Source organism: Rhizopus microsporus (assembly GCF_002708625.1).
Source record: "Rhizopus microsporus ATCC 52813 unplaced genomic scaffold scaffold_1, whole genome shotgun sequence".
NCBI classification, from domain to species: domain Eukaryota; kingdom Fungi; phylum Mucoromycota; class Mucoromycetes; order Mucorales; family Rhizopodaceae; genus Rhizopus; species Rhizopus microsporus.
The window spans coordinates 290,937-311,383 of record NW_019671916.1 but is presented as its reverse complement, the minus strand read 5'-3'; the positions used below and the strand labels follow the sequence as shown (position 1 = coordinate 311,383).

Genomic DNA, 20,447 nt, shown 5'->3' with positions numbered 1-20,447 from the left:
TATAAATTACAACCTTTTCATCCTTGATTCCCCTTCAGTCTTTTCTCTTTATTTTAATGTCATTTACAGAGAATGATGATAATGTGCCTCTTTATTACCTTGTTGGTAAAACTGATTCATCAGACGAAGAAGACAGTGATCAAGACTTAGTCCCTCTTGCCTTTCTAAACAGTATCAAATTAAAATCTGCAGCAGAAAAATATAAGGAAAAGGTGAAGCAACAGTTTGTTAACTCGGAAAGGTTTATTCCTGATAAGAATGCTAACGATGACGATGATAATGTGCCTTTATCTCAAGCGTGTCGTGTAAAATAATAATAATAATGACAATAATAATAAACATTGCGGGTTCAATTGTATTCTCTTCCTTCAAACGCTTTATTTCTTCTATCTTCTTCTTTTGCAGCTGACAGTAGTTCTTTCCACAATGCTTCCTTTTGCATACTTGCCTTACATAATTTGTTACGAGCCTCCTGTAGGCATGACATGTACTCGTTACTATAATTAATATTTTCCTTTTTGAAATTGTATGAGTAGAGAAAGATACAAATACATATAATATATTACCAGGAGCAGCTCCTTGACTCTTTTGACGATCGATCTGGCCTCTACATCCACGCCTTCTTCCGTGTAGTCTTCCTCTTCCAGCTCCTTGGGTTCGTCGTCTTCCTTCTTGGCTTCCAGTGGAATACATGTCTTTTCCACCTTTTCAGTTAATTCCTTTGGATCAAGGTCATCCACTGCATCTGACTCATTCTTTGCGGCTGTCAGAGTAGCAGCTGCTGCTTTGGCCGCTTCTGTATCTTCTTTGTACTTTTTGATTTGTGCAGGTGTACGGTCAAAAGTGAGGTCGAGATAACGAGGGTCATCTTGATGTAAAATAGCTGAAAGACGACAAAGAACTTTATTAAAGTTCTTTTCGCCTTCAATGAATTCCATAGATGTCTTTGCTAGTGCGTCAATTTGAGTAGAACGTAAAATTCTTCGGAGTGCTGGTCGACGTACGATATCCGTTGGAACTTCGATAGGGCTTAGAATATCTTTTGAAAAAGTTTAATAAAAATAATAACAATCAGACAGTTTGTTGTTTAAATACCTTCAATGTTGATGAGTGTATATGGATCCTCTTCTTCATCAGATAATCCGTCTTCAATCCTTCTTCTCTTTCGTTTAATGACCATTCTCTTTTTACCCCCTTTGTTATACTAGAAAGAATGAGTACTCTAATGGGCCATCTGTAAATGTTCTTACTTCTGTTTCCTCTGAAAGTGTAGTCGTTGGACGTAGTCTATTACCATTAGAATCATTAGCTGCCCATTTTCTCAGTAAGTATAGGTCAAGGATAAATATGTTGTAATGTAAGTATTTGTTAATTAATTAAAAAAAAGGATATGTTTATAGCCACGATTATGTGGAACTAGTCCAACTTGGTCAGTATCACTATCATCGTTATTCTGAATCCATTTGGCTGCTGCTGGTTGTTGTTGTGTTGATTTATTTAAATGCGTGTCCATCAAGTAGGGGAAAAAAATATTATTTTTTTTCTTTCGTTTTTGCGAGAGAGAGAATCTACTCCGGCTAAATATTTTTTCTTTTTTTTTTGCCTCCCTTTGTCCATATGCTTTTTAGACCAGATGCATATGATATTTTTTTTCTATTTTAAGAGTATTTATATTCGTTTATACTATATTTGAGGAAAAGCGTCTTGTATAAATCCTCTTTTTCTCCAATTTAGTTAAAATGCACACATTTATGCAATTGACTGAAGAAAAACTCTAGACTGTCTCTTCATAGACAGTCATTTTGAGACGAACTGCTGTAAGGGTGAAATCATGCATAAAATGATGAACCAATCAAAAAGAAATGACAAAAATTCTGTAGGAAATAAAAGGGTCGGTATGTAGAATCTGATTTGTTGAAAAAAAGGAACAAAAGATTTGTGTTGCCATGACACAGATGAAGTGCATATGTCTGACAAAAGTAACCTCATCCAAGCAGATAAAAATTTGTCACCAAGGAGACACACGTTAAAACGGTAGTACAAAAAGATAAAAATAAAACGGGAAAATATTGAGATAAAAGATGTGTCAATGCTAAACTTTTTATAAAACAATACATCATACACACTTAATTCCCTCTTTCTTTTCTTGGTCTATTTTATTAATTTTCCGCTTATAGTCGAATTTATGCTTCTCTCTCTGTCTTTTTAAAAAAAGGAAAAATAATGGCATCGGGGAAATGGATCTAAAAAGTTCCAGAATATATAAAATGTGGAGGTTTAAAGTGTAACACTTCTGCATTTTAATTTTTATAACAAAAATGGTAATACAAAGTTGCTATGGTGAACCAATAAAATGAAACTGAAAAAAAAAGGATCTACTGGAAAACGCAAATAAAAAGGGAAACAAATTCTCTCGCTTTTTTTAATTTTTATTCTTTTATATTTTTCTCTTTTCTACATAAATTAGTTGAATGCCTAAATTTATTGGATCCATTGACCAAGGAACCACGTCTACACGATTTGTCATTTTTAATGAACAAGGTTCACTTGTAACTTTTCATCAAATAGAACTACAGCAACATTATCCCCAGCCTGGGTAAGTTTAAAAAGTTACCCTTTTTACTTACCCTTCATTAACCCCCCGTCTTCCCCCTTGTTTTTAGTTGGCTTGAGCATGATCCTTTTGAACTATTAGACTCTGTTAATATCTGTATTGAGCATGCTGTCCGTAAGCTATCTTTACTCGGCTATCAACCTTCTGATATTCAGTGTATTGGCTTAACCAACCAAAGAGAGACTTTGATTACTTGGGATAGACTAACTGGTGAACCTCTCTATCCTGCTATTGTTTGGAGTGATACTCGTACGATTGATACAGTTGAACAGTTATCAAAGAAATCAGATAAAGGAGCCGATGCCTTAAAGCACATCTGTGGCTTACCCATCACCACTTATTTCTCTGCAGTCAAATTGCGCTGGCTTCTGGACAACATCCCAATTGTGTCACAAGCCCAAAAACAAAACCGTTTATGTGTCGGAACTGTGGATGCTTGGTTGATTTATGTAAGTCTAGTCCCATATTGTGTGACTTTCCTTTTTAGATCGTTACATTGTTCTCATACTAAAAACTTCTTTATCTTCTATATAGAACCTTACTGGCGGCTTGGAACGTCATGGTGCCTACGTAACCGATGTAACAAATGCAAGCAGAACTATGCTTATGGACATTCATACTTTGACATGGAGCCAAGAAGCCTTAAAGTAAGAATTGACATCATTTCTACATCGAGCTATAATCTAATTTTTTTTTTTTAATTTTAGCTTTTTTGGTTTTGAACAAATTCATTTACCTCGAATTGTTTCATCTTCTGAAATCTATGGGGAGCTTGTTGAAGGGGCTCTCAAAGGTGTGCCCATTGCTGGTTGTCTAGGCGACCAACAATCAGCCCTCGTCGGTCAACAATGCTTCAATGTCGGTGATGCTAAAAATACTTATGGTACAGGCTGCTTCATGCTCTTCAACACAGGTGACAAGCCCGTAAAATCCAAGAATGGTCTTTTGACTACAGTTGCTTATAAATTGGGTGAGAATCAGCCTGCATCTTATGCACTTGAAGGTTCTGTTGCCGTCGCTGGATCATCCATCAATTGGCTCCGTGACAATATGGGAGTGATTGAAGATGCTGCTCAATTAAATGAATTGGCCTCCAAGGTGAAAGATACAGCTGGTGTTTATTTTGTTACTGCCTTTGCTGGTTTATTTGCTCCTTACTGGCGGTCAGATGCTCGCGGTACCATCTGCGGTATCACTCATTTTACAAAACTAGAACACATTTGCCGTGCTACACTGGAAGCTGTCTGTTATCAGTCTCGGGCTATCCTTCAAGCTATGAATCACGATGCTCAAAGCCCTCTTCGCATTCTCAAAGTCGATGGTGGTATGTCCAATTCGGATGTCTGTATGCAAATTCAAGCTGATATCTTGGGCATTCAAGTCGACCGTCCTCAGATGAGAGAAACGACTGCTCTTGGGGCTGCCATCGCTGCTGGATTTGCTGTAGGCGTTTGGAAATCATTTGAAGAATTAAGCAACGTCAACAAAGAAGGAAGATCTATTTTCGAATCCAAGATTACTCCTGAAAAGCGTGAAAAAATGTGTCGTGGATGGGAGCAAGCCGTGAAGCGCTCCTTTGGCTGGGCTAATCCTCATACAACCGTGTCTACTCGTGAAGAATTAGAAGTCATTTAGATTCCCTTCATTTTATTATCTTTTTGTACATTATCGTTCCTTTTAAATACTTGTATATTTCTATTTTATACCCTTCGCATGCACATGTCAAGTCAATTGACATTATACAAAGAATAAATAAAAAAAAAGTACACCTGTAGTGCGTATAATAGAAAACGTTTAATTTTATGCATTGTCTCTTTATTTGCCCTCTGTACATGCATGTATATGTGCATGTATTAAGCACTTAATATAAATGTGTAGGGATATATATACAAATATATCAACATGCAACTCCTTTTATCCATTTGAAACATGTTTTAGAGCAAGCAAGAAAGAAAAAGACACATGTGTATTTGGTAAAATATACATTTTTATTTAATATTTATACAGTGTATAATACAAAGAGTGTTTAATGCATTCCCTTTTCTTCACCATGTTCAACAATGTACTTTGCAATTTCTTCGGGTTTATGAGTACCAAAAGCAGATTCTAGTGCACCCTTTGAAGGTCGAATGTATTCACCAGTATTTCCACCAGCAACAGTCGTATGAATGTCAAAAGCTAATAAAAATATATAAGCATAACCGTTTCCCTTTTGACGCGTTTATATCAACTTACTTTGAACAACATCAATTAAAGGAATGGATTTATCCTTGCGATACTTATCAATCATGTCAGTGTTGGCAATCACAAAGTATTCAACATCGTCAGGACTCTTGTAGACAACCTTAGTAGCGTTTTTGTTTGGCATGTTTACGATAATAACAAGAATAAAAAGTAATAATAGAGTGTGTAGGCTGAAAACGTCTGGTGCTTTTATAGATTTTTTTTTTTAAAAAAAAAAAAAAAAGCTGCATGAATTATTATGACGTTAAGATGATGAAAAACAACCTTGTCGGAGATTCCATGGAAAATACTGTATGTTCAATATTTCTCTCTTTTTGTTTTGCCATCATGACGTTGAAGTTGTCGAAACTAAGAAGAAGCTAAAAACAAAGAAAAACGCGTCGAAGATGATGAAAGACAAAAATTATACACCTGCTTAACATTATTCATTGGCTTATTTGATTTTCTTCTTTATACTTTTGCTTCTGCTGTTAGCGGTATACCCAGGAACAAGAAAGGTATATCTAAAAATAGTAAGAACGCTGATATCTATCTTGAATCTGTCAAGCTGCTTATACTATTTAAAACTATGAACGCCCTGCTTCTTTTCTTACTGTATTATTATTTTCCTTCTAAAAAAAACAGTAATGAGCGTCGCCCTTTTTATATATCCATGTATTTAATACATGTTCATTATCTCTTAAAAAGAAAAAAAAAAAGACCATTTCTCTAACAGCATACTGCGTTTATATCAAACATTATCTCACATGCGAGCATCAATTTTCAAAAGAGTAAAAGGAAAATGCTCATTTCCAAGGACAATTAGAAGAGCTTTAAAAAGAACTTTTTTACTTTTAATGGATTTCCTATTAAACATCAATGAGAGCTCTCAAAGCAGTTAAGTTGAAAAATGCTTCGTTCATACGATGATAAGAGGCCTTGATCTAGAAAAATTCTATGTATGGGGCACAGTAATATGTTAATTCTTTATATTTTTAACTTTTACATATAATTATAAAGCTCACGCTGTTATCCAATTCTTCCCGACTATGTACAGGTTTGTGTGCTTGACAGCTTATGATGAATTAATCTATTGAAAAGCTACTTAGCAACAAAGAACTGCGTATATTTGTAATATTACAGTAAACCATGTAAATTTCGTCTTTGTGTGTCTGAATTATAATGTATTATATCCATGAGAAAACCCTATGGCAAACATAATCCTTCCCATTTTAAGCGCCTTAGTCCAAGATAACACCACAGATTTCTTTGTTTGTATTCCTTCATTATAATGAGCACTTAAAGTCGTAGTATTGTTGTCAGACATCAGAATAAGAACAGCCTTTCATGTTGGAATTGCATTGCTTAATCGGAACTATTGTCCATTGAATTATATTCTATTCTTTTTCGATCCACCCATAAATCAAACTTTTAATTCATAACCAAAGACCACTTATCTTCAGATAAGCCAAAGTAGACGGGTTGATGGCCACATGTGCATATTAGTAATATTGATGAGAACTCTTGGAGTAATGTTATGGAAATGTCTTTGAATGTTGGAAGAATGAGCAGTAAGACAAAACTTGTTGAGAAGTATAGAAATGGTATAAACTTCACACTGTATACCTCGTATACATAGCATATTGGCTTAGAAAGCTCTCAGATTAAAAGAAAAGTAGCAAATAGACATATGATTTCTTGCGAATGCAGAGACTTTACTTACAACTTGCGCGCCTGCACGCATATTCTTTTGTGTCGATAATATATCCATCTCCAATTTTACAGCAATCAAGGAAATGCCTTTAATTTCCGTATTGCTAATTCTGCTCGTGTAGAAGCTTTACTTTTCAAAGAAAACACGGCTGACTGGAAATACAGTAGATGTTGAACCAAGTAGAAGGGACATTGCTCAAGTGATCGTGCAAAAGCTGCTAAGCTATTGTAGAGGCTTTTGCAGCAGCCCTCAAGAGCTAACTAATAAACGCACTTAATTGTTGCAGTGTAATTTCTTTGGGTTTGGGGAAGTTTGTAAATATAATGATAAAAATAGGTTCCTGTGTAAAGTAAGTCTTGTTGGACTTAAACTAGAAAGGAAAATTGTATAAAAAGAGTAAAATATAGAATCTAGTTCGCTAGTGACCACCAAATCTTCTTATAAGATCAAAGTAAAAATATAAGCAAAATGTAAAGATAAAAAGAAAAGATCCAAAAGTTCTATAAGTATTAGTATACTTATTGTACTGGATTATAAAGAAGATACAGAAATATAAAAGAAAAAGAGAAGGTTTGATTCCAAGTATTAAAGACTTGTTAGACTTGAAGTAGGATTGGATTGGATTGGGTTAGATTGTTTTTTTTTTTTATTTTGTCCAAAGGACCAAAGTATTTATAATGTAGAATTGGTTATTTGTTTGGGTAAGGTTAGAGTGTAAGTTTTGAGTTATAAAGTCGTTTATGATAGTGACCACCAGATCTATAACAGATCAAATAAGCAATTGAGTTATAAAGTATAAAAATAAAGTAATTGGTTAAAAATAAAAAGGTACAAGGACTATTCCGATCAGTAGTATGAGGTTGATACTAGATCAGAAAGGATTTTAAGTAAATAATGAAAATAAAATAAAAAAAGGATTATAAATCTTTTAAAGAAAGGATTTATAAGAGAGGTGAAAGAATATAAGGATAGAGGGGTAGTTTTATTCAAATATTCAATGTCTTGTCCAAGAAGGACGCAACGAGCAAGAGTATTTATACTGTAAGATTGTATATTTAGGTACAGTCAGTCATGACTGACGGAGTACTAATGCTCCCTAGGTGGTGCAAAAGTACCAAATCTGTCACAATAACAAAAATAAATTTAAAAAAAATTGGAATACATGAGTTCATGTTCCTGGAGTAGTAGTTGACGTTGTTGAATATACTGAAGGTGCTTGATTTATGAGTTTTGAACTCAGACAAGGCAAAAATTGCTTCAGCAGGAAGCAACTAACGCAGAGACGTTAATCATAAATGTTACGTCACGTTTGACGTAATTTATAGATCATAAATGTAACGTTACACAAAATTTCACATTCTGTGAAAAATGATCCCGTCCGGGTTCGAACCGAAGACCTTCGCCGTGTAAAGGCGACGCGATGACCAACTACGCCACAGGACCTGTTACACGAAATGAATAACTTTAGGAATTAGACATGTATATATCTTCGATCCGGATTAGTTAAGTGCGGGCCGAATAAGAATGTATGCGAGCCGTTTTTGAGTTTCTGAGTTTCTTTTTTTGAAAAGCTTTCTTTAATCTCTTTTATATTATGTACTTTAATAAATTTAATTCGTGGCACGTAGGCATTGTATATTATTAAAAAGCCTTACTTTGTTCCCTTATTTTGTTTTTTCATCAATAAGGATTTTATCTTTTTCTCTCTCAGGCATAATATAAACATGTAAACCTATATTCGACATGTACCAAGAATTACTGCAAAAGCGTTTAAGGAGTTCTACAGCGTGATCTAGATTATTGTGCACTTTAACCAATAACTTACAGACAACCAAATGCAGCTTTCGATGAAAGAACAAGAGGCTTAGAATAATTTCGCAACTTACAGCATTATATGCTACTTGGGGGAAAGCACTAAATAAACCTCTATGAAAATACGAATGACAAAGATGCAGAAAGATCAGGAAAAAAGATTCACATCAGACTACGACAGATATATAGTTCTACCACAATATTGACAGCAGACATTAATATTATCATAATGACTCTCTCTTTCTCACTACCATGATTCAAGTAGAAACATTTTGCATCCATTTCGTAAAGAATCGCTCCTTGCAAAACAAAACTTGACGATACCACTGATGGCTATGTGCACCAAGAAAACAGATGTCAATGAATTATGAGGAGCATCATAAATGACTAAAAGTAATAATGGAGCTGCCAACAACATTAATGGATTTATTGAAAAGCTAAGGATCAATTAGATGAAGATTGTCATGTTTTGACATACTTAAAGAGCTACGCCAAGTCGGTTAAATCTTTAGGAATGAATTATAAGCAATTGTGCCTGAATTCGATAGGTTACTGTCATATTCTACGTTGAATAAGGATCAATAAGCAGTGTCTACACATCAATAACAAAAGCTCAGTAACATAAACTGAGCAATCACAATAATAATTACAAATCCGTATAATAAGTGTCAATCCTCTAACTGATCTTCCAGTGTTGATCCGTGTTTTCGATTATCAAAAGCGTTTCAGAACTGCTATTCTGAAATTCAATGTTGACAAACAAGGTGTTCATAATCAACTGGTGCGACAGTGGGCCTTTACATGACCAAACCCACAGATCATCTATAAAAAACAAAACAAATATGATAACCTGTTTTTCATTTGTACTCACACAAAGTTGAATGCAGCGGAAGGCTTGCTTGTTCTTGAAAAACTTGGCATGGTAATGTATGATATCGCGTTGGGTGAAGATGTTCTTGTCTTTGCTTTTATTCTTTTCGGTCCTGGTGATAATGTTCGCCATGCAGGACTTTCTCTAAGCAAGAGGGCCCAGAGCTGTATGTCTATGTCGTTAATGCTTTTCGCAAGTCGATCCTACGTCATTTAAGAATAATGGATACGCTTCACTACAAGAGCTATGGTGGAAGACATATTAAACCAATATTATGGTAACAAAGCAACACTGAAGAAACGTGTTTTCCTGAAATTTCGTTTGGCTTTAGAATCGACAAAAAGCATAAATTGTATTTTCAAACAGTGTCCCAGTAACGTTCGTAAATAGCGTAATAAAAAGAAAGTAATGATTGTGTATGCATGCAGCTAGATGACAGCGTCGATATAATGAATGTTGATAATAAATATATATATATTTTATTCAGAAGAAATGAGAAGAGTGCTACTACTATCTTGCCATGCCTTTTCTAATTGAAACAGCTCACTCGCATATTCAGGACTTGGTAAAGCACTAGATTGCCAATCTGTTTCTAAAAAGCTACTCACTCTGCCGTGAACTCTATTCTCCATCTTCATAAGTTCTGTTATAAATCCAATATTGGGTGACATCGTAGGTCTAGCCTTAATAACATGACGATAGGCTTGTTTCAAGGTCCATCTTTCTGAAGTAACAAGATAAGCCAAGATAGCCGTGATTGAACGTGATTTTCCAGCTTTACAGTGAACATAAATGGGCTCATGGTTCTTCTTTGCTTCCTCTAAACAAGAAAATAAGTAAACTGTCATTCCATTTCTTTTTGTATTTACCAATAAAATGAACAGCTTGCATCATGACAAGCTCAATATTTTTCATCTCCACTGTATCTCTGGCTGCAATTTTGTGATAAATGACATTACGACCCAAGCCTTCATCCTGGCACTCTTCTGCCATATTTAAAACCCGTTTGATATTGCGTGCTTCCAGTTGATCTGCTTGTTCCTTTGTTTCAATTTCAGGCCCAACATACAGGAATCCCCGTATGATTTCAGAAATGATGAACCCAAATTCAGCTTCAGTCCTTGGCGAGGCAGTCATCATACTCGACTCATCATCTTCAGCGACACGATTGAGATTAGGTTGAGGCTGAATCACGTCGAGTTGTTGCTCCTGTTGTTGTAATTCAGATCTTCGTTTTGCTCTTCTGGCCAAAGCGTTTGCATTGTTGACACGAGCAGCTTGGGTATCTAGGCTGAAAAGACTAGTGCGTTTGTGATTTTTCGAGTCGCCAATTGTGTAGCTAACAGATCGTCTTGGTATATTGTTAAGCTTCAAACAAGTGTTGTTATGATTGTTGATGTTGATGTTGATGTTATTAGTATTATGCATAGTATGATGTTGATTATTATTATTATTATAAATAACAGTGCCAGCACTAGATTGATTAGATTCTATCCAATCTTCATGATGAAATGCATTAAATCCGCCTGCCAAATAATAAGCCTTTCCTTCATTTTGAATTGATTTTTCAAGCACTTTCACCAGTGTCCATGCCTGTGATGTCTGATCGTCTTCGAGCATCTCTTCATCATAAACCACCCACACCTTTTTTTTGTCTTCATTCTCTGGAATCTGTTTGAGTTGATACAAATCCCTTCCTTCTGCTGTGGTAATAAAGTTTTCCAGGTTAAAATTGGAAACAGTACCTCGTCGATAGCGTTTAACGAGTAGTGAAGGTAAATTGACATTAATGGAGCCACAAATTCTTCGTTTTTGATAATCCATCAGGTTTCGTACATCAATCAAGGTAACCACACTGGATGAATCCTCTTCCAATAGACGAACCAGTTCCTCAGGCTGAATGGCAACACCGAGTGTTTTTGCGTGTGACTCCGAATGAGTACGGTTGAGTGAGGTATGACTGGTCTGGACATGAAGATGCTGATGACTAATGGAGCGGTGAGGGGTGAGTGGTCCAGTGCCTACTTTAGATAATAATGTCTGAGGGTCCTCGAAAGACAAGGTTAATTTATCCAGTTTAGCACGTTGTTTCGGATCTAGAGTGAGATCTGCCAAAGTGATTGTTTGTTGGTTCATTTGAGACAAGTGACCAAATGTAAAAGAATGACGAACATGGTTATCTTTTAGAGAAGATAACTGCTGACGAGTACGACGAAGGGTATTATGTTGTTCAGCAGAATGTCTTTTACGTTGTCTCAAAGGTAAAGTAGTTGTTGACTTGGATAGAATGGGATCATTATTCGTTTTTGGAATTATATTTATATTTGGTAACGATACAGATGGTCTCGGTTGATTTAATAGTGTTTTATCATTATCTGATACATGATGTTTAGGCTTCCTTGAGAGTTGAATAGGAAATCGCTTAAATAAAGCATTGGCTAAGCTACTACTCGAAATTGATTTCTTTGGTGTCTTTTCTTCTGTTCTTTTTGATTTATTGCGATATCGATCAAAAATCATGACTTTCAAAGAAAGGAAAAAAAAAAAAGAAGAAAGAAAAATAAATAAATAAAATTAAGATAATAATAATAATAAAACTCCCTTTTTTTGTATTTTTATATTTTTTTTCAAACAACAGCAAATAATAAAATCTCTTGTCCCTTTTTTGTACATATTTCACAATTGAAAATTACCTTTAAGAAAATCATGTCTTGGTTTCTTTATGTTCATTCTTTTCTTTTTTTACTTATTTATTTCGTGTAACTTTAGGACATTTGTATTTTTAAATGATCATGTCGCAGATTCAAAAATAGAGGTTGCATTTTTTTTAAAAATAGACCTAGAATCTTTATAAAAAAGATGTTTCCTCTTTAACAAACAATTAAAGTAGCCAAGGAGCGATTACAAAACAAGCTTGACTTTTTTTGAGGGGGGAGCTTGCTGATCATTATTTTTTTGTTTTCAGAATGGATCTCACACACACATAATGAAAGGAGGAAGATTATCAAGAGTTTAAAGATCAGTTACGGGTGACAACCAATTCTTTAATAAAGGTTGATGCTCGTAATTTAATAGGATCACTGCCCTTTTGAGTCATACTATATGTCCCCTCTTTATAAGGCTTATCACATCTTTAAGATACTTGGCAATACTCAAAAGAAAGATCTTCATTATCCATTTAATGTGTGGCAAGCTCTAATTATAGAAATTGACCAGACAAGTGTCCATGCCTTTGGCATTTATCAATAGAATGTATTTCTATGATGTAATAATGCAAATATAATATAATATACAGCGTTTTAGTACAAAAGATGTCAGGGGAGCAAAAATTTTCTTGGCCATCATGCTCAATCCAAGAAAAAACAAGACACCCCGTATGACTAAAGACACTCCTTTTAGTCTGCGTATTCTATAGTAATCATTGAAAGACAGAGACAAAGAGATTCCTAGTGTGCTTTGAACAGTAATCTAAGAAGCCATGGCAAGCTTTTACATATTAGCTCAAGCAGAGAGAGAGATATATCTTTTATGACAAATAGAGACACGTCACATGTTGGCTCTTTTTAATAATGGCACATATTGCTTTGTAGCATAATTCATTGTTACAGTGTTTCTACTTCAAATTAAGACGATATTAGTTACAGTCTTTTCAGAAAGTAAAGGCGCATTTTCGCAATTTTTATAATACAATTTATACGAAAAAGCGACAAGTTAGCGCGACATCTTTTTCTGGTAATAGTGTATTTAAACACTCTGCTTACCTTTTTGGGTAAACCATAAAAGGAAATTCAGAAGAAGTGAAGTTGGTTTTGAGACTAATAAAGATAATTATTCAGACTTTTTCTTTTACCTGTAATGATCTAAATTTCTTTTTCAAGGAAAATCGTGTTTAATACGGCGATTTGCCAATTGAATATGTGTCTAGCCTCTGGAATAAGCTTCAAACCTAGCCAAGCCTTTCCAGATTGCTAATGAGATTTTCATCATATTCTTTGCAGCGTTGACATCGCGTTGACATAGTGTATTACATGTTTTACAGACAAGTACACTATCGCTTTTGACGTTACTCACACTGTCCAAAGAATCAGTCTCACAACGACAACAATTTCTCGAGGCTTTGAACTCATCAATTGGCAAAACAAGGCCACTAGCAGCTTCTCTCTTTTTCAAACAGTACCACATGATACCAGCCACACTGCAATGTAAGCCTTTCAATTTCACTATGTCCTTTCCGAACATACCATTCCCAAAGACAACAGGTGGAGCTTTGGACCTGTCTTCTTAAAGGTTTCCATTTATTTCTCCTAGTAAAGTATATAAAATGAGTAGGTTTATACAAACACATAAAACTGTAGTTATAAATTTACCTTCTGTACTGTTGTTGCCTATTTTTTCCTTTCTTCTTTTCATATTTTTGCAATCGCTTCTTTTTTTTCTTTTTTGTTCTTCTTTTTAAAACGATTCTTCCTATTGTACTTAGCACCGCCGTTTAATAACATATTGACCGCCATTTCAGGAGCTTTTTGTTTGACTTGGTATAGATTAAGCCGATATTTAGCAGTACTAAAGCCATAAAAAGTGAACAGCCTCTCCATTTTTGAAAGCATATGATCTGCAAATCGTAGAAAAGAGATATTTCTAGTAATTTTCGCTGTAGGTGTAGCTGTGTCCTTCTCTTGTTGCAACTTCTTTGCATACACTGTGGAACCTGTTAAATGATAATACTCCTTCGTAGTACAGCGCCTTATTTCATGTTTGTTTTCATCTAAACCCATAGTAGCCGTGTAGACTGTTTTTCTACCAGAGTCTAGAAAAATTGTCCTATATAATTAAGTAGCTTCTTCTATTGAAAAGTCATCAGCACCCAAGTCATGGTTTTGTATCAAGGTATCATCTCCGTTTTCGTCAGATGTCCTTTGTAAAATATGAAATCTATGCAAAATCCACCAGATCTGACAATGCTGCCAAATAATACTTTATTTTCTCCATTGGGTATCAATTCTTCCATTCTATACATAGCCAAAGTTAGTTCATACATTTTTCTTAATTGTATTCCAATAAAATGTTTCTACCTTTTATACACGTTCTTCAATACACTAAAATTGAATACTCTTTGAAACAATTCAAGTTGACTAACATAACCCCTTGGTAATTGTTCCCTCACAAAAACAGAGAGTGTATTTGCACTAATGGTCACAAATCGCCAGTGTACTGACGGCTTTGGTAAAATAATAAACAATCTTGGGAGAGGAAGGCGCCGAACATTGAAAAAGTGATGTTGAGAGCGTTTATTTTCATATTGGTTCAAAGTATATTCAAGACATTTATATGCCCTTTTGAGGGCAGGCGATAGAGTAACAAGTGATATTCTTTGATTAATCAAGACTCTAGCTTTACACCTTTTGAAGCTCTCTCTGAGCTGGATGATGTAGAATGTCTTTTCATTTGAAGCAAAAAGAAGAGCAAAAAGTGAAATAGATTATTGTTGTTCATTTGCCAAAATTCATTTAATCAATAAAATCACGTCCTTTTCTCAGGTCCAATAAACTTATGCTGTCGTAACATTTGGTATCGACTTTAGCGTGGAATCAAACAACTCAGTGAATACAATGACAGAAGATAATCTCTATTATAAGTATAGCTTGAAGGATGTGTGTTGCCTCTTCTTTAGGCTTTACTCACAAATATACTTTTATTCAACCAGTCAGATTGCGAATGGTGTTAAGGTTGTCTTTTATGAGCTTCGGTTTAAATATTCCTATTTCAATCTATAATATTAGCCGCTTCCAACTCGCTACGCTCGTTTTTGCACGTCATCGTGCTGTCGCAGGCTTAAGAGCTTCGCCCTTTGTGATGAGTAAGGGCAAATGTTAATACGACCCTTTAAGCGAATGACTAAATTTGAACTTTTGTGCGCCTAACAACATACTCCAACTCCTCTCTGCATGCTTATTTATTGATGCAATAGTACTGCATACATGGTTTCATAAAATTATTTATTCATAATAGAGAGCATATATTTTAATAATATTATTCGTAAAGGTTTATGTGTTGAAAAGAATAGCATAGTCATAAAGCATTCATAATTGTGAGCATAAGTTTGTTTGGTGATCATATGATGTGTTACATAGATGGATATATTAATATATTAGTGAAGTAACAACTCTGGGTAGACAACATTGTTGGTTGTATTTGAGCTTTTTGGCAGAAGGACTGAGATGCCAGAAAGAGAGGTAACTCTTGAAAGAGCGACATATAGCTGGCCATACATAAACGGCGGACGCCGCAAGTCAACTCCTACATACTTTAATGATTGGCCTTGGGGCTTACTGATTGTCATAGTGAAGCATAGTTTTACAGAAACTTGTTTCCTGGTGAGTATAAATGGTATATTGCCTTCTAGGGTCGACAGAGTAAATCGTGGGATGAGCTCTATTGGAGCATCAGGTTTGTTGGCCAGGCGAGCCCTAAGCATATACTGACCAATACGCATTACGATTAGCCTCGTTCCGTTACAAAGACCTCTTTCTGGGTCAATGTTTCGTAAAAGCATAACCGGTGCACCGACCTTTAGCTCCAGCTGTGAAGGAGGCAGGCCGGAGGGGTTAAGGCTTTGAAGATATTCTGCAGGGATGGTGTGCAGGCCATCAGCATCGTTGATATCAGCAGAATCAGTTGATAAAAGCGTAACTTTCTCACCAGGCATCTTTTCGAGCACAGCCATATTGATGGTATCCACCGTATCATTACGACTGGCTAAGATTGCCCTTTCACCAAAGTACGCTTGACTACTCAAATTAGGTCTTCGAATATCTTCATCTCTGTATATTCTACTGATGAATTCAGCTAATTGAGTGGTCTGGTGAATGAATGAAGGAAGGACGATATTGCCTTGAAGGTTACTGTTGTAGGACATGTCTGCCAAAAATCTTGCAAATGCAGTGTCATTTTCATTCAAAAGACTTGTTAGGCGCATATTCTGGGCGAGTCTCAAGAGATGAAGCCTTGGCCAAAAAAATGGTTGTCTAATGGAAGCACTGACGGTGTCAGCTCTGTTACTCCTTCGGAATACAGGAGGAATCTGTGCAAAGTCACCATCCAGGACAACTGGCTTACTACCAAAGAGGTTCAAATCCTCTACATCTTCACAAATATCCTGAAGGGTACGATGTACGGCTTCGAAGCAATACTTGTTCTGCATTGGCACTTCATCCCAAATGATCATCTTTGTTCTCTGGATGAGCCCAGCAAGATGGCTATCCTTTCGGATGCTGCATGTGGAGCATTCATCTATGAGCAAAGGAATCTTGAACAATGAATGGGATGCCTGGCCGTTAGGCAGAAGAAGAGCAGCAATGCCAGAAGAGGCGACACAAAGAACAACTTCGTTTCTACTCTTGTAATAGTTACAGAGAGTGTTGTAGACAAACGTCTTGCCAGTACCAGCGGGGCCTTGCAGGAAGAATTGACTGTTAAGCGGATCAGATTCAATTTTGTTGACGATGACATCAAAGACGTTCTTTTGTTGCTCATTGAGTTGATTGTACATGCTATTAAATTGCTGTAATGCCTCTTCAGGGTTAAAGTTTAAAGCATTCCGGATGAGCGGGTTGGTCTCTCTTTGCCTACCATCGCGAGCTTGAGGAAATATGGAATTCCAATCACAGAGTGGCTCGGGCAGATTGAAGAGCTGGAGGCTTTTACCATCCGTTTCTAATTTGTCATTAACCAAGTATAGGCCGTAGTCTATCGCAGGGCTGTCGTTATAATAAGAAGCTTGGTTAAGGATTTGGGATGTAAAATTATCCCCTAAAAGGCTTAACAGCCTGTTCGCAAGGTCGTTGCACATGTCGCTGCAGTAACGCTCTCAGAGTGTCAAAGGATTGTTTAACTGACCTTGAAACAGTGCAGTGACGAATAACCTCCGTAGGTTTGCGCCTGTAGCAAAAAGTCTTGCCTCTGCAAAGCATCGATCCCACTCACGATCATCCTCGATCAAGTGCAGAGCGACGCAAGCTTCTCTGAACGTCGGGCGCAACACACCATTGACCGTTCTTATGTCCTCAAAAGACTTGGGGCCACGGACGCTAGTCAGCAAAAGACGAAGGTAATACCTCTCTCCTGCGATAGGACTGCAGTGGTACATTCTGCCAATGGCAAAGCCTCGTTGGCGAGGGTGCCATTTCTTTCTTCTTTCGTCAAAGACAAAATGCTGAGGGACTCCTGGTAGAGATATTGTCTACCATCTTCGTTTCTTGCATTATAGTCAAAGAAAGCCATTAGGGTTGTCATATTTCTTTCAAGAATTCTTGAAATCTCTGCTACTGATGCCTCAGAAGGGAAATAGACAGCTTGCTGACCCGGTAAATGTACCTGCAGACTAATTACTGTGGGATTTTCCTCATGCGTCTTGAATTGAAAGAGGTCCCACACAGCTTCAGAGGGCCCAATATACCTTGAGTGAAGGTATTTTTTGATTTCATCCTGTGTGTCCTCGATCTCCAACGTGGTTCTGTCCGATCCTTTGTAGACATATTTGTTTATATACTTGACTGCTTCGGCACCAGTACAGACTTCAACTTATATGTGCTTTGTATTTCTTTGTAAAGTATGGATTGCATGGAACCACCCAACGGTTATCCATAACAAATTCAGCACCTACTCTTCCGCGTGGCCTGACTGAGTAAAAGAAATTGGTTTACTCCTCTGCTGCAATCCGCCTACGACGATAAAAAGAATAGCCATTCTCAGGGAAGGTGGTCTCATCCTGAAATGGTTTTGGAAACCGCTTCGAGCAAATCATTAGCCTTTGTGCACCCTGTACCATACATGGACTGCCAGGATTAATTTCACCACATGGGCTATGTAACATGCAGGAGGTTACAATTTCAAACAGCTCTGGATCGTTCGTCTTATCAGAGATTTCTGCGCAGATAATCTCCTCAACTTTGTCAGCATCGTGAAAACTATCTTCAGGATCTAAGAACAATAAGTGGTGCATGTGAGGCAAACCTCGTTTTTGGTACTTAATAGTACGAACTAATCCCTTATATCGACCAAAGATATTCTTCTTTTTCAAGTCGTTTAAAAAGTGACGAACTTTCAAGTTGAACACTTTCGCTATCAAGTCGGGTCTGTCAAAGGCAACTTGACCAGGGAGGAACTCATTGATGATTTCTGCCCACTTGGGATTGGCCATAAAGGTGATAAACAAAGATGGCTTCCCAAAATGACGAACAATGGCCATAGAATCATAATACAATTGGGCCATGAACCGAGGGCCGCCATGGAAGCTACTTAGGAAAATGAATCGACGGCCCAGGCCAGCCGCATTGATTTGATCGTCTTCAACAATAGCATCAGCTATACCACTGTACACATAAGTACGGAGCCTATCCTGGTACTGACGAATCCAGTCAAGCTTGTTCTGGTCACAGATGGCCCAAGCATCCACCAGGAATTGTTGAAAAAGTCTTTTAGCATAAAAGATAGCAGGAAATTCGTGCTCTCCTCTTAAATGCAATCTAAATCTGTAATATGCGCGTTGAGGTAATCTGTCCCTTTCTCGTATAGGAAAATGATCTTCGACGGTAGTAGTAGTAGTAGAAGGAATACTAATGTTGACAATTGGCAATGAAAGTTGCAGGACCCAATGCCATCCATATGTTCCATGAGGAAATAAAAGCACATAGTGTGTTGGCATGTATGCAGCATGCGCCTGGATGATACGCTGAAAGTGCTACTCAAATTCAGCGTTTTAACGAAGACTGTTATTGCTTCTCAAGGTAAGAACAATATCACGGAAACCTCTGTCACTATACTCGATTGGTATAACAGCAGCAATCTCTTCCATTGTTGGAGGGTTGTGAGTGCGTCTATCGCTTCCTTCAATTAAGCGCATTCTCATTGATGGGCTGATAATGATGTACGGCACACTGACTTCTCTTTGATCATTACCATTACTGACAGTGTTGCTGCTCTCATGGTTGCTCAATATCTCGTGTGCATAGCGATATATACGCGCAAATTGGTTACATTGAGCAAGCATGACCGAAAGCTCCCTAACGATCTCAGGATCAAGGTTGCTGTTTCGTGCTTGTCTTCTTTCAGCGGCATAGGAAGGATCAAATATATATAGCTGGACGTAGGAAGGCTCATTGCCTTCAACTGGAGTCAAAGAGCCTTGACGGTGGCAAAGTGCGCTATGGATTTGAAAGGCGTTTAATCCACCTCTCTTGTTATTGTTATTGTTATTGTTGTTGTTGGCACGATCCTCAGGCGAAACAATATCGCAGCCCAACGAAGTAAAGGCAAAGGCAGCGTTGCACTGGCGAAGGTTATCCTTAAAGTGACGGTCTTGAGTGTCCGTACGTTCAAGCAAGTCCTTCAAGTACTCAGGTGGATCAGGTAAGAGTTGCAACTGGACTGATCCCTGCTTGCAGCATGACTCCCAGCTGGGATTTCTCATCGAAGATGTCTCTTGCCTTTCATCGATCCAGTGCGAGGCGTGGCAGTGTGAGCATTCCTTGTCTATACGTCCAAGGTCCGAAGAACGAAGACGAGAAAGCTGCGAGATATAAGCAGCGGGAATGATCTGAGAAGGTTCTAATCTAGGTCTTCCCCTACGTCTTACTGGGCTGCCTTCCTGCTCTTCTTGTTCAGCTCAACGTCTGCGGCGTGATTCTGCAACTCTTTCTCTACACGTTTGGCAGGTGCGATAGCGTTAATCTGTTGGTAATGTCGCAACACAGGAGGAGCATATAGTTGTTCTAGAAGTATTGTTTTCCATTGTTCTAATGAGCGACAATGTTAGCAGACATATTCGAATCAAAAGAAACATTATTCATACTAAATTATTTCAAAAAGTTTATACGATGAGTAAAGAAAAGAAACGCTTAATGCGAGGAGAAAAGGGGAAATGTTTATATTCGAAAAGAAAGGAAAGAAAGCTCATGCACTTTCAGGAACCAAGTGCTTGTCGCGCAGGTTCGATGTTCGATTCGGAAAAAAAGCATTAAAAAGGCAGTCAAATAATGTGATGTTGCATTTTTTTTTTTCTAATTCCAGTACATAATAGTGTGTTAGTGTGTTAAGTGTGTTATTGTTATTTATGATCCGATTAAAATAAAGGCTCGTGATATGAAGCAGAGAAAGAGAGAGAGAATGAAAATAAGGGATAACAACTGGAATGTTTTTATAACATGAGATGTGCT

At 37.0% G+C, this 20,447-nt stretch overlaps 7 protein-coding genes and 1 non-coding gene across 8 annotated transcripts; 2 read left to right on the top strand and 6 right to left on the bottom strand.

Annotated features, from left to right (window-relative positions):
• Positions 1-28: 28 nt before the first annotated feature.
• RHIMIDRAFT_252678 (uncharacterized protein) lies at positions 29-1,873 on the bottom strand. Its single transcript, XM_023610965.1, has 5 exons — positions 1,395-1,873; positions 1,251-1,326; positions 1,096-1,204; positions 567-1,039; positions 29-514 (listed from the first exon to the last, which is right to left on the bottom strand). Exons 1-5 carry the CDS (start codon positions 1,511-1,513, stop codon positions 350-352), a joined length of 942 nt encoding a protein of 313 aa, XP_023470687.1. The 5' UTR covers positions 1,514-1,873; the 3' UTR covers positions 29-349.
• RHIMIDRAFT_232421 (uncharacterized protein) lies at positions 57-314 on the top strand (the record flags this gene model as incomplete). The annotated part of the gene is made up of 2 exons (XM_023607738.1): positions 57-212; positions 258-314. 2 exons carry the CDS (start codon positions 57-59, stop codon positions 312-314), a joined length of 213 nt encoding a protein of 70 aa, XP_023470688.1.
• A 598-nt stretch (positions 1,874-2,471) lies between the features above and the next one.
• RHIMIDRAFT_196650 (glycerol kinase) lies at positions 2,472-4,249 on the top strand (the record flags this gene model as incomplete). Its single annotated transcript, XM_023606142.1, has 4 exons — positions 2,472-2,596; positions 2,664-3,063; positions 3,149-3,261; positions 3,322-4,249. The coding sequence occupies 4 exons, from the start codon at positions 2,472-2,474 to the stop codon at positions 4,247-4,249; spliced, it is 1,566 nt and encodes a 521-aa protein (XP_023470686.1).
• Positions 4,250-4,640: 391 nt separating this feature from the next.
• On the bottom strand, positions 4,641-4,982 carry RHIMIDRAFT_232418 (DUF1960-domain-containing protein; the record flags this gene model as incomplete). The annotated part of the gene is made up of 2 exons (XM_023607737.1): positions 4,641-4,792; positions 4,850-4,982. 2 exons carry the CDS (start codon positions 4,980-4,982, stop codon positions 4,641-4,643), a joined length of 285 nt encoding a protein of 94 aa, XP_023470685.1.
• Positions 4,983-7,920: 2,938 nt separating this feature from the next.
• On the bottom strand, positions 7,921-7,994 carry RHIMIDRAFT_t1. Its single transcript has one exon. It is a non-coding gene; the product is annotated as a tRNA-Val (tRNA).
• Positions 7,995-9,860: 1,866 nt separating this feature from the next.
• Positions 9,861-10,058, bottom strand: RHIMIDRAFT_181136 (phosphatases II; the record flags this gene model as incomplete). Its single annotated transcript, XM_023605786.1, has 1 exon — positions 9,861-10,058. A coding segment is annotated over one exon (198 nt), but the record flags the coding sequence as incomplete, so codon positions are not given.
• Positions 10,059-13,640: 3,582 nt separating this feature from the next.
• Positions 13,641-14,009, bottom strand: RHIMIDRAFT_243112 (uncharacterized protein; the record flags this gene model as incomplete). Its single annotated transcript, XM_023609901.1, has 1 exon — positions 13,641-14,009. The coding sequence occupies one exon, from the start codon at positions 14,007-14,009 to the stop codon at positions 13,641-13,643; it is 369 nt and encodes a 122-aa protein (XP_023470683.1).
• A 4,982-nt stretch (positions 14,010-18,991) lies between these two features.
• On the bottom strand, positions 18,992-19,702 carry RHIMIDRAFT_243111 (uncharacterized protein; the record flags this gene model as incomplete). The annotated part of the gene is made up of 1 exon (XM_023609900.1): positions 18,992-19,702. The coding sequence occupies one exon, from the start codon at positions 19,700-19,702 to the stop codon at positions 18,992-18,994; it is 711 nt and encodes a 236-aa protein (XP_023470682.1).
• Positions 19,703-20,447: the final 745 nt, after the last annotated feature.

What these genes read in the sequence shown, in the direction of transcription:
- RHIMIDRAFT_252678 (XM_023610965.1), bottom strand. Translation starts at nt 1,513, where the DNA reads ATGGACACGCATTTAAATAAATCAACACAACAACAACCAGCAGCAGCC. An exon ending in CCACATAATCGTGGCTATAA is followed by an intron (nt 1,327 to 1,394) that starts ACATATCCTTTT and finishes TGACCTATACTT; the next exon opens with ACTGAGAAAATGGGCAGCTA. An exon ending in CACTTTCAGAGGAAACAGAA is followed by an intron (nt 1,205 to 1,250) that starts GTAAGAACATTT and finishes CATTCTTTCTAG; the next exon opens with TATAACAAAGGGGGTAAAAA.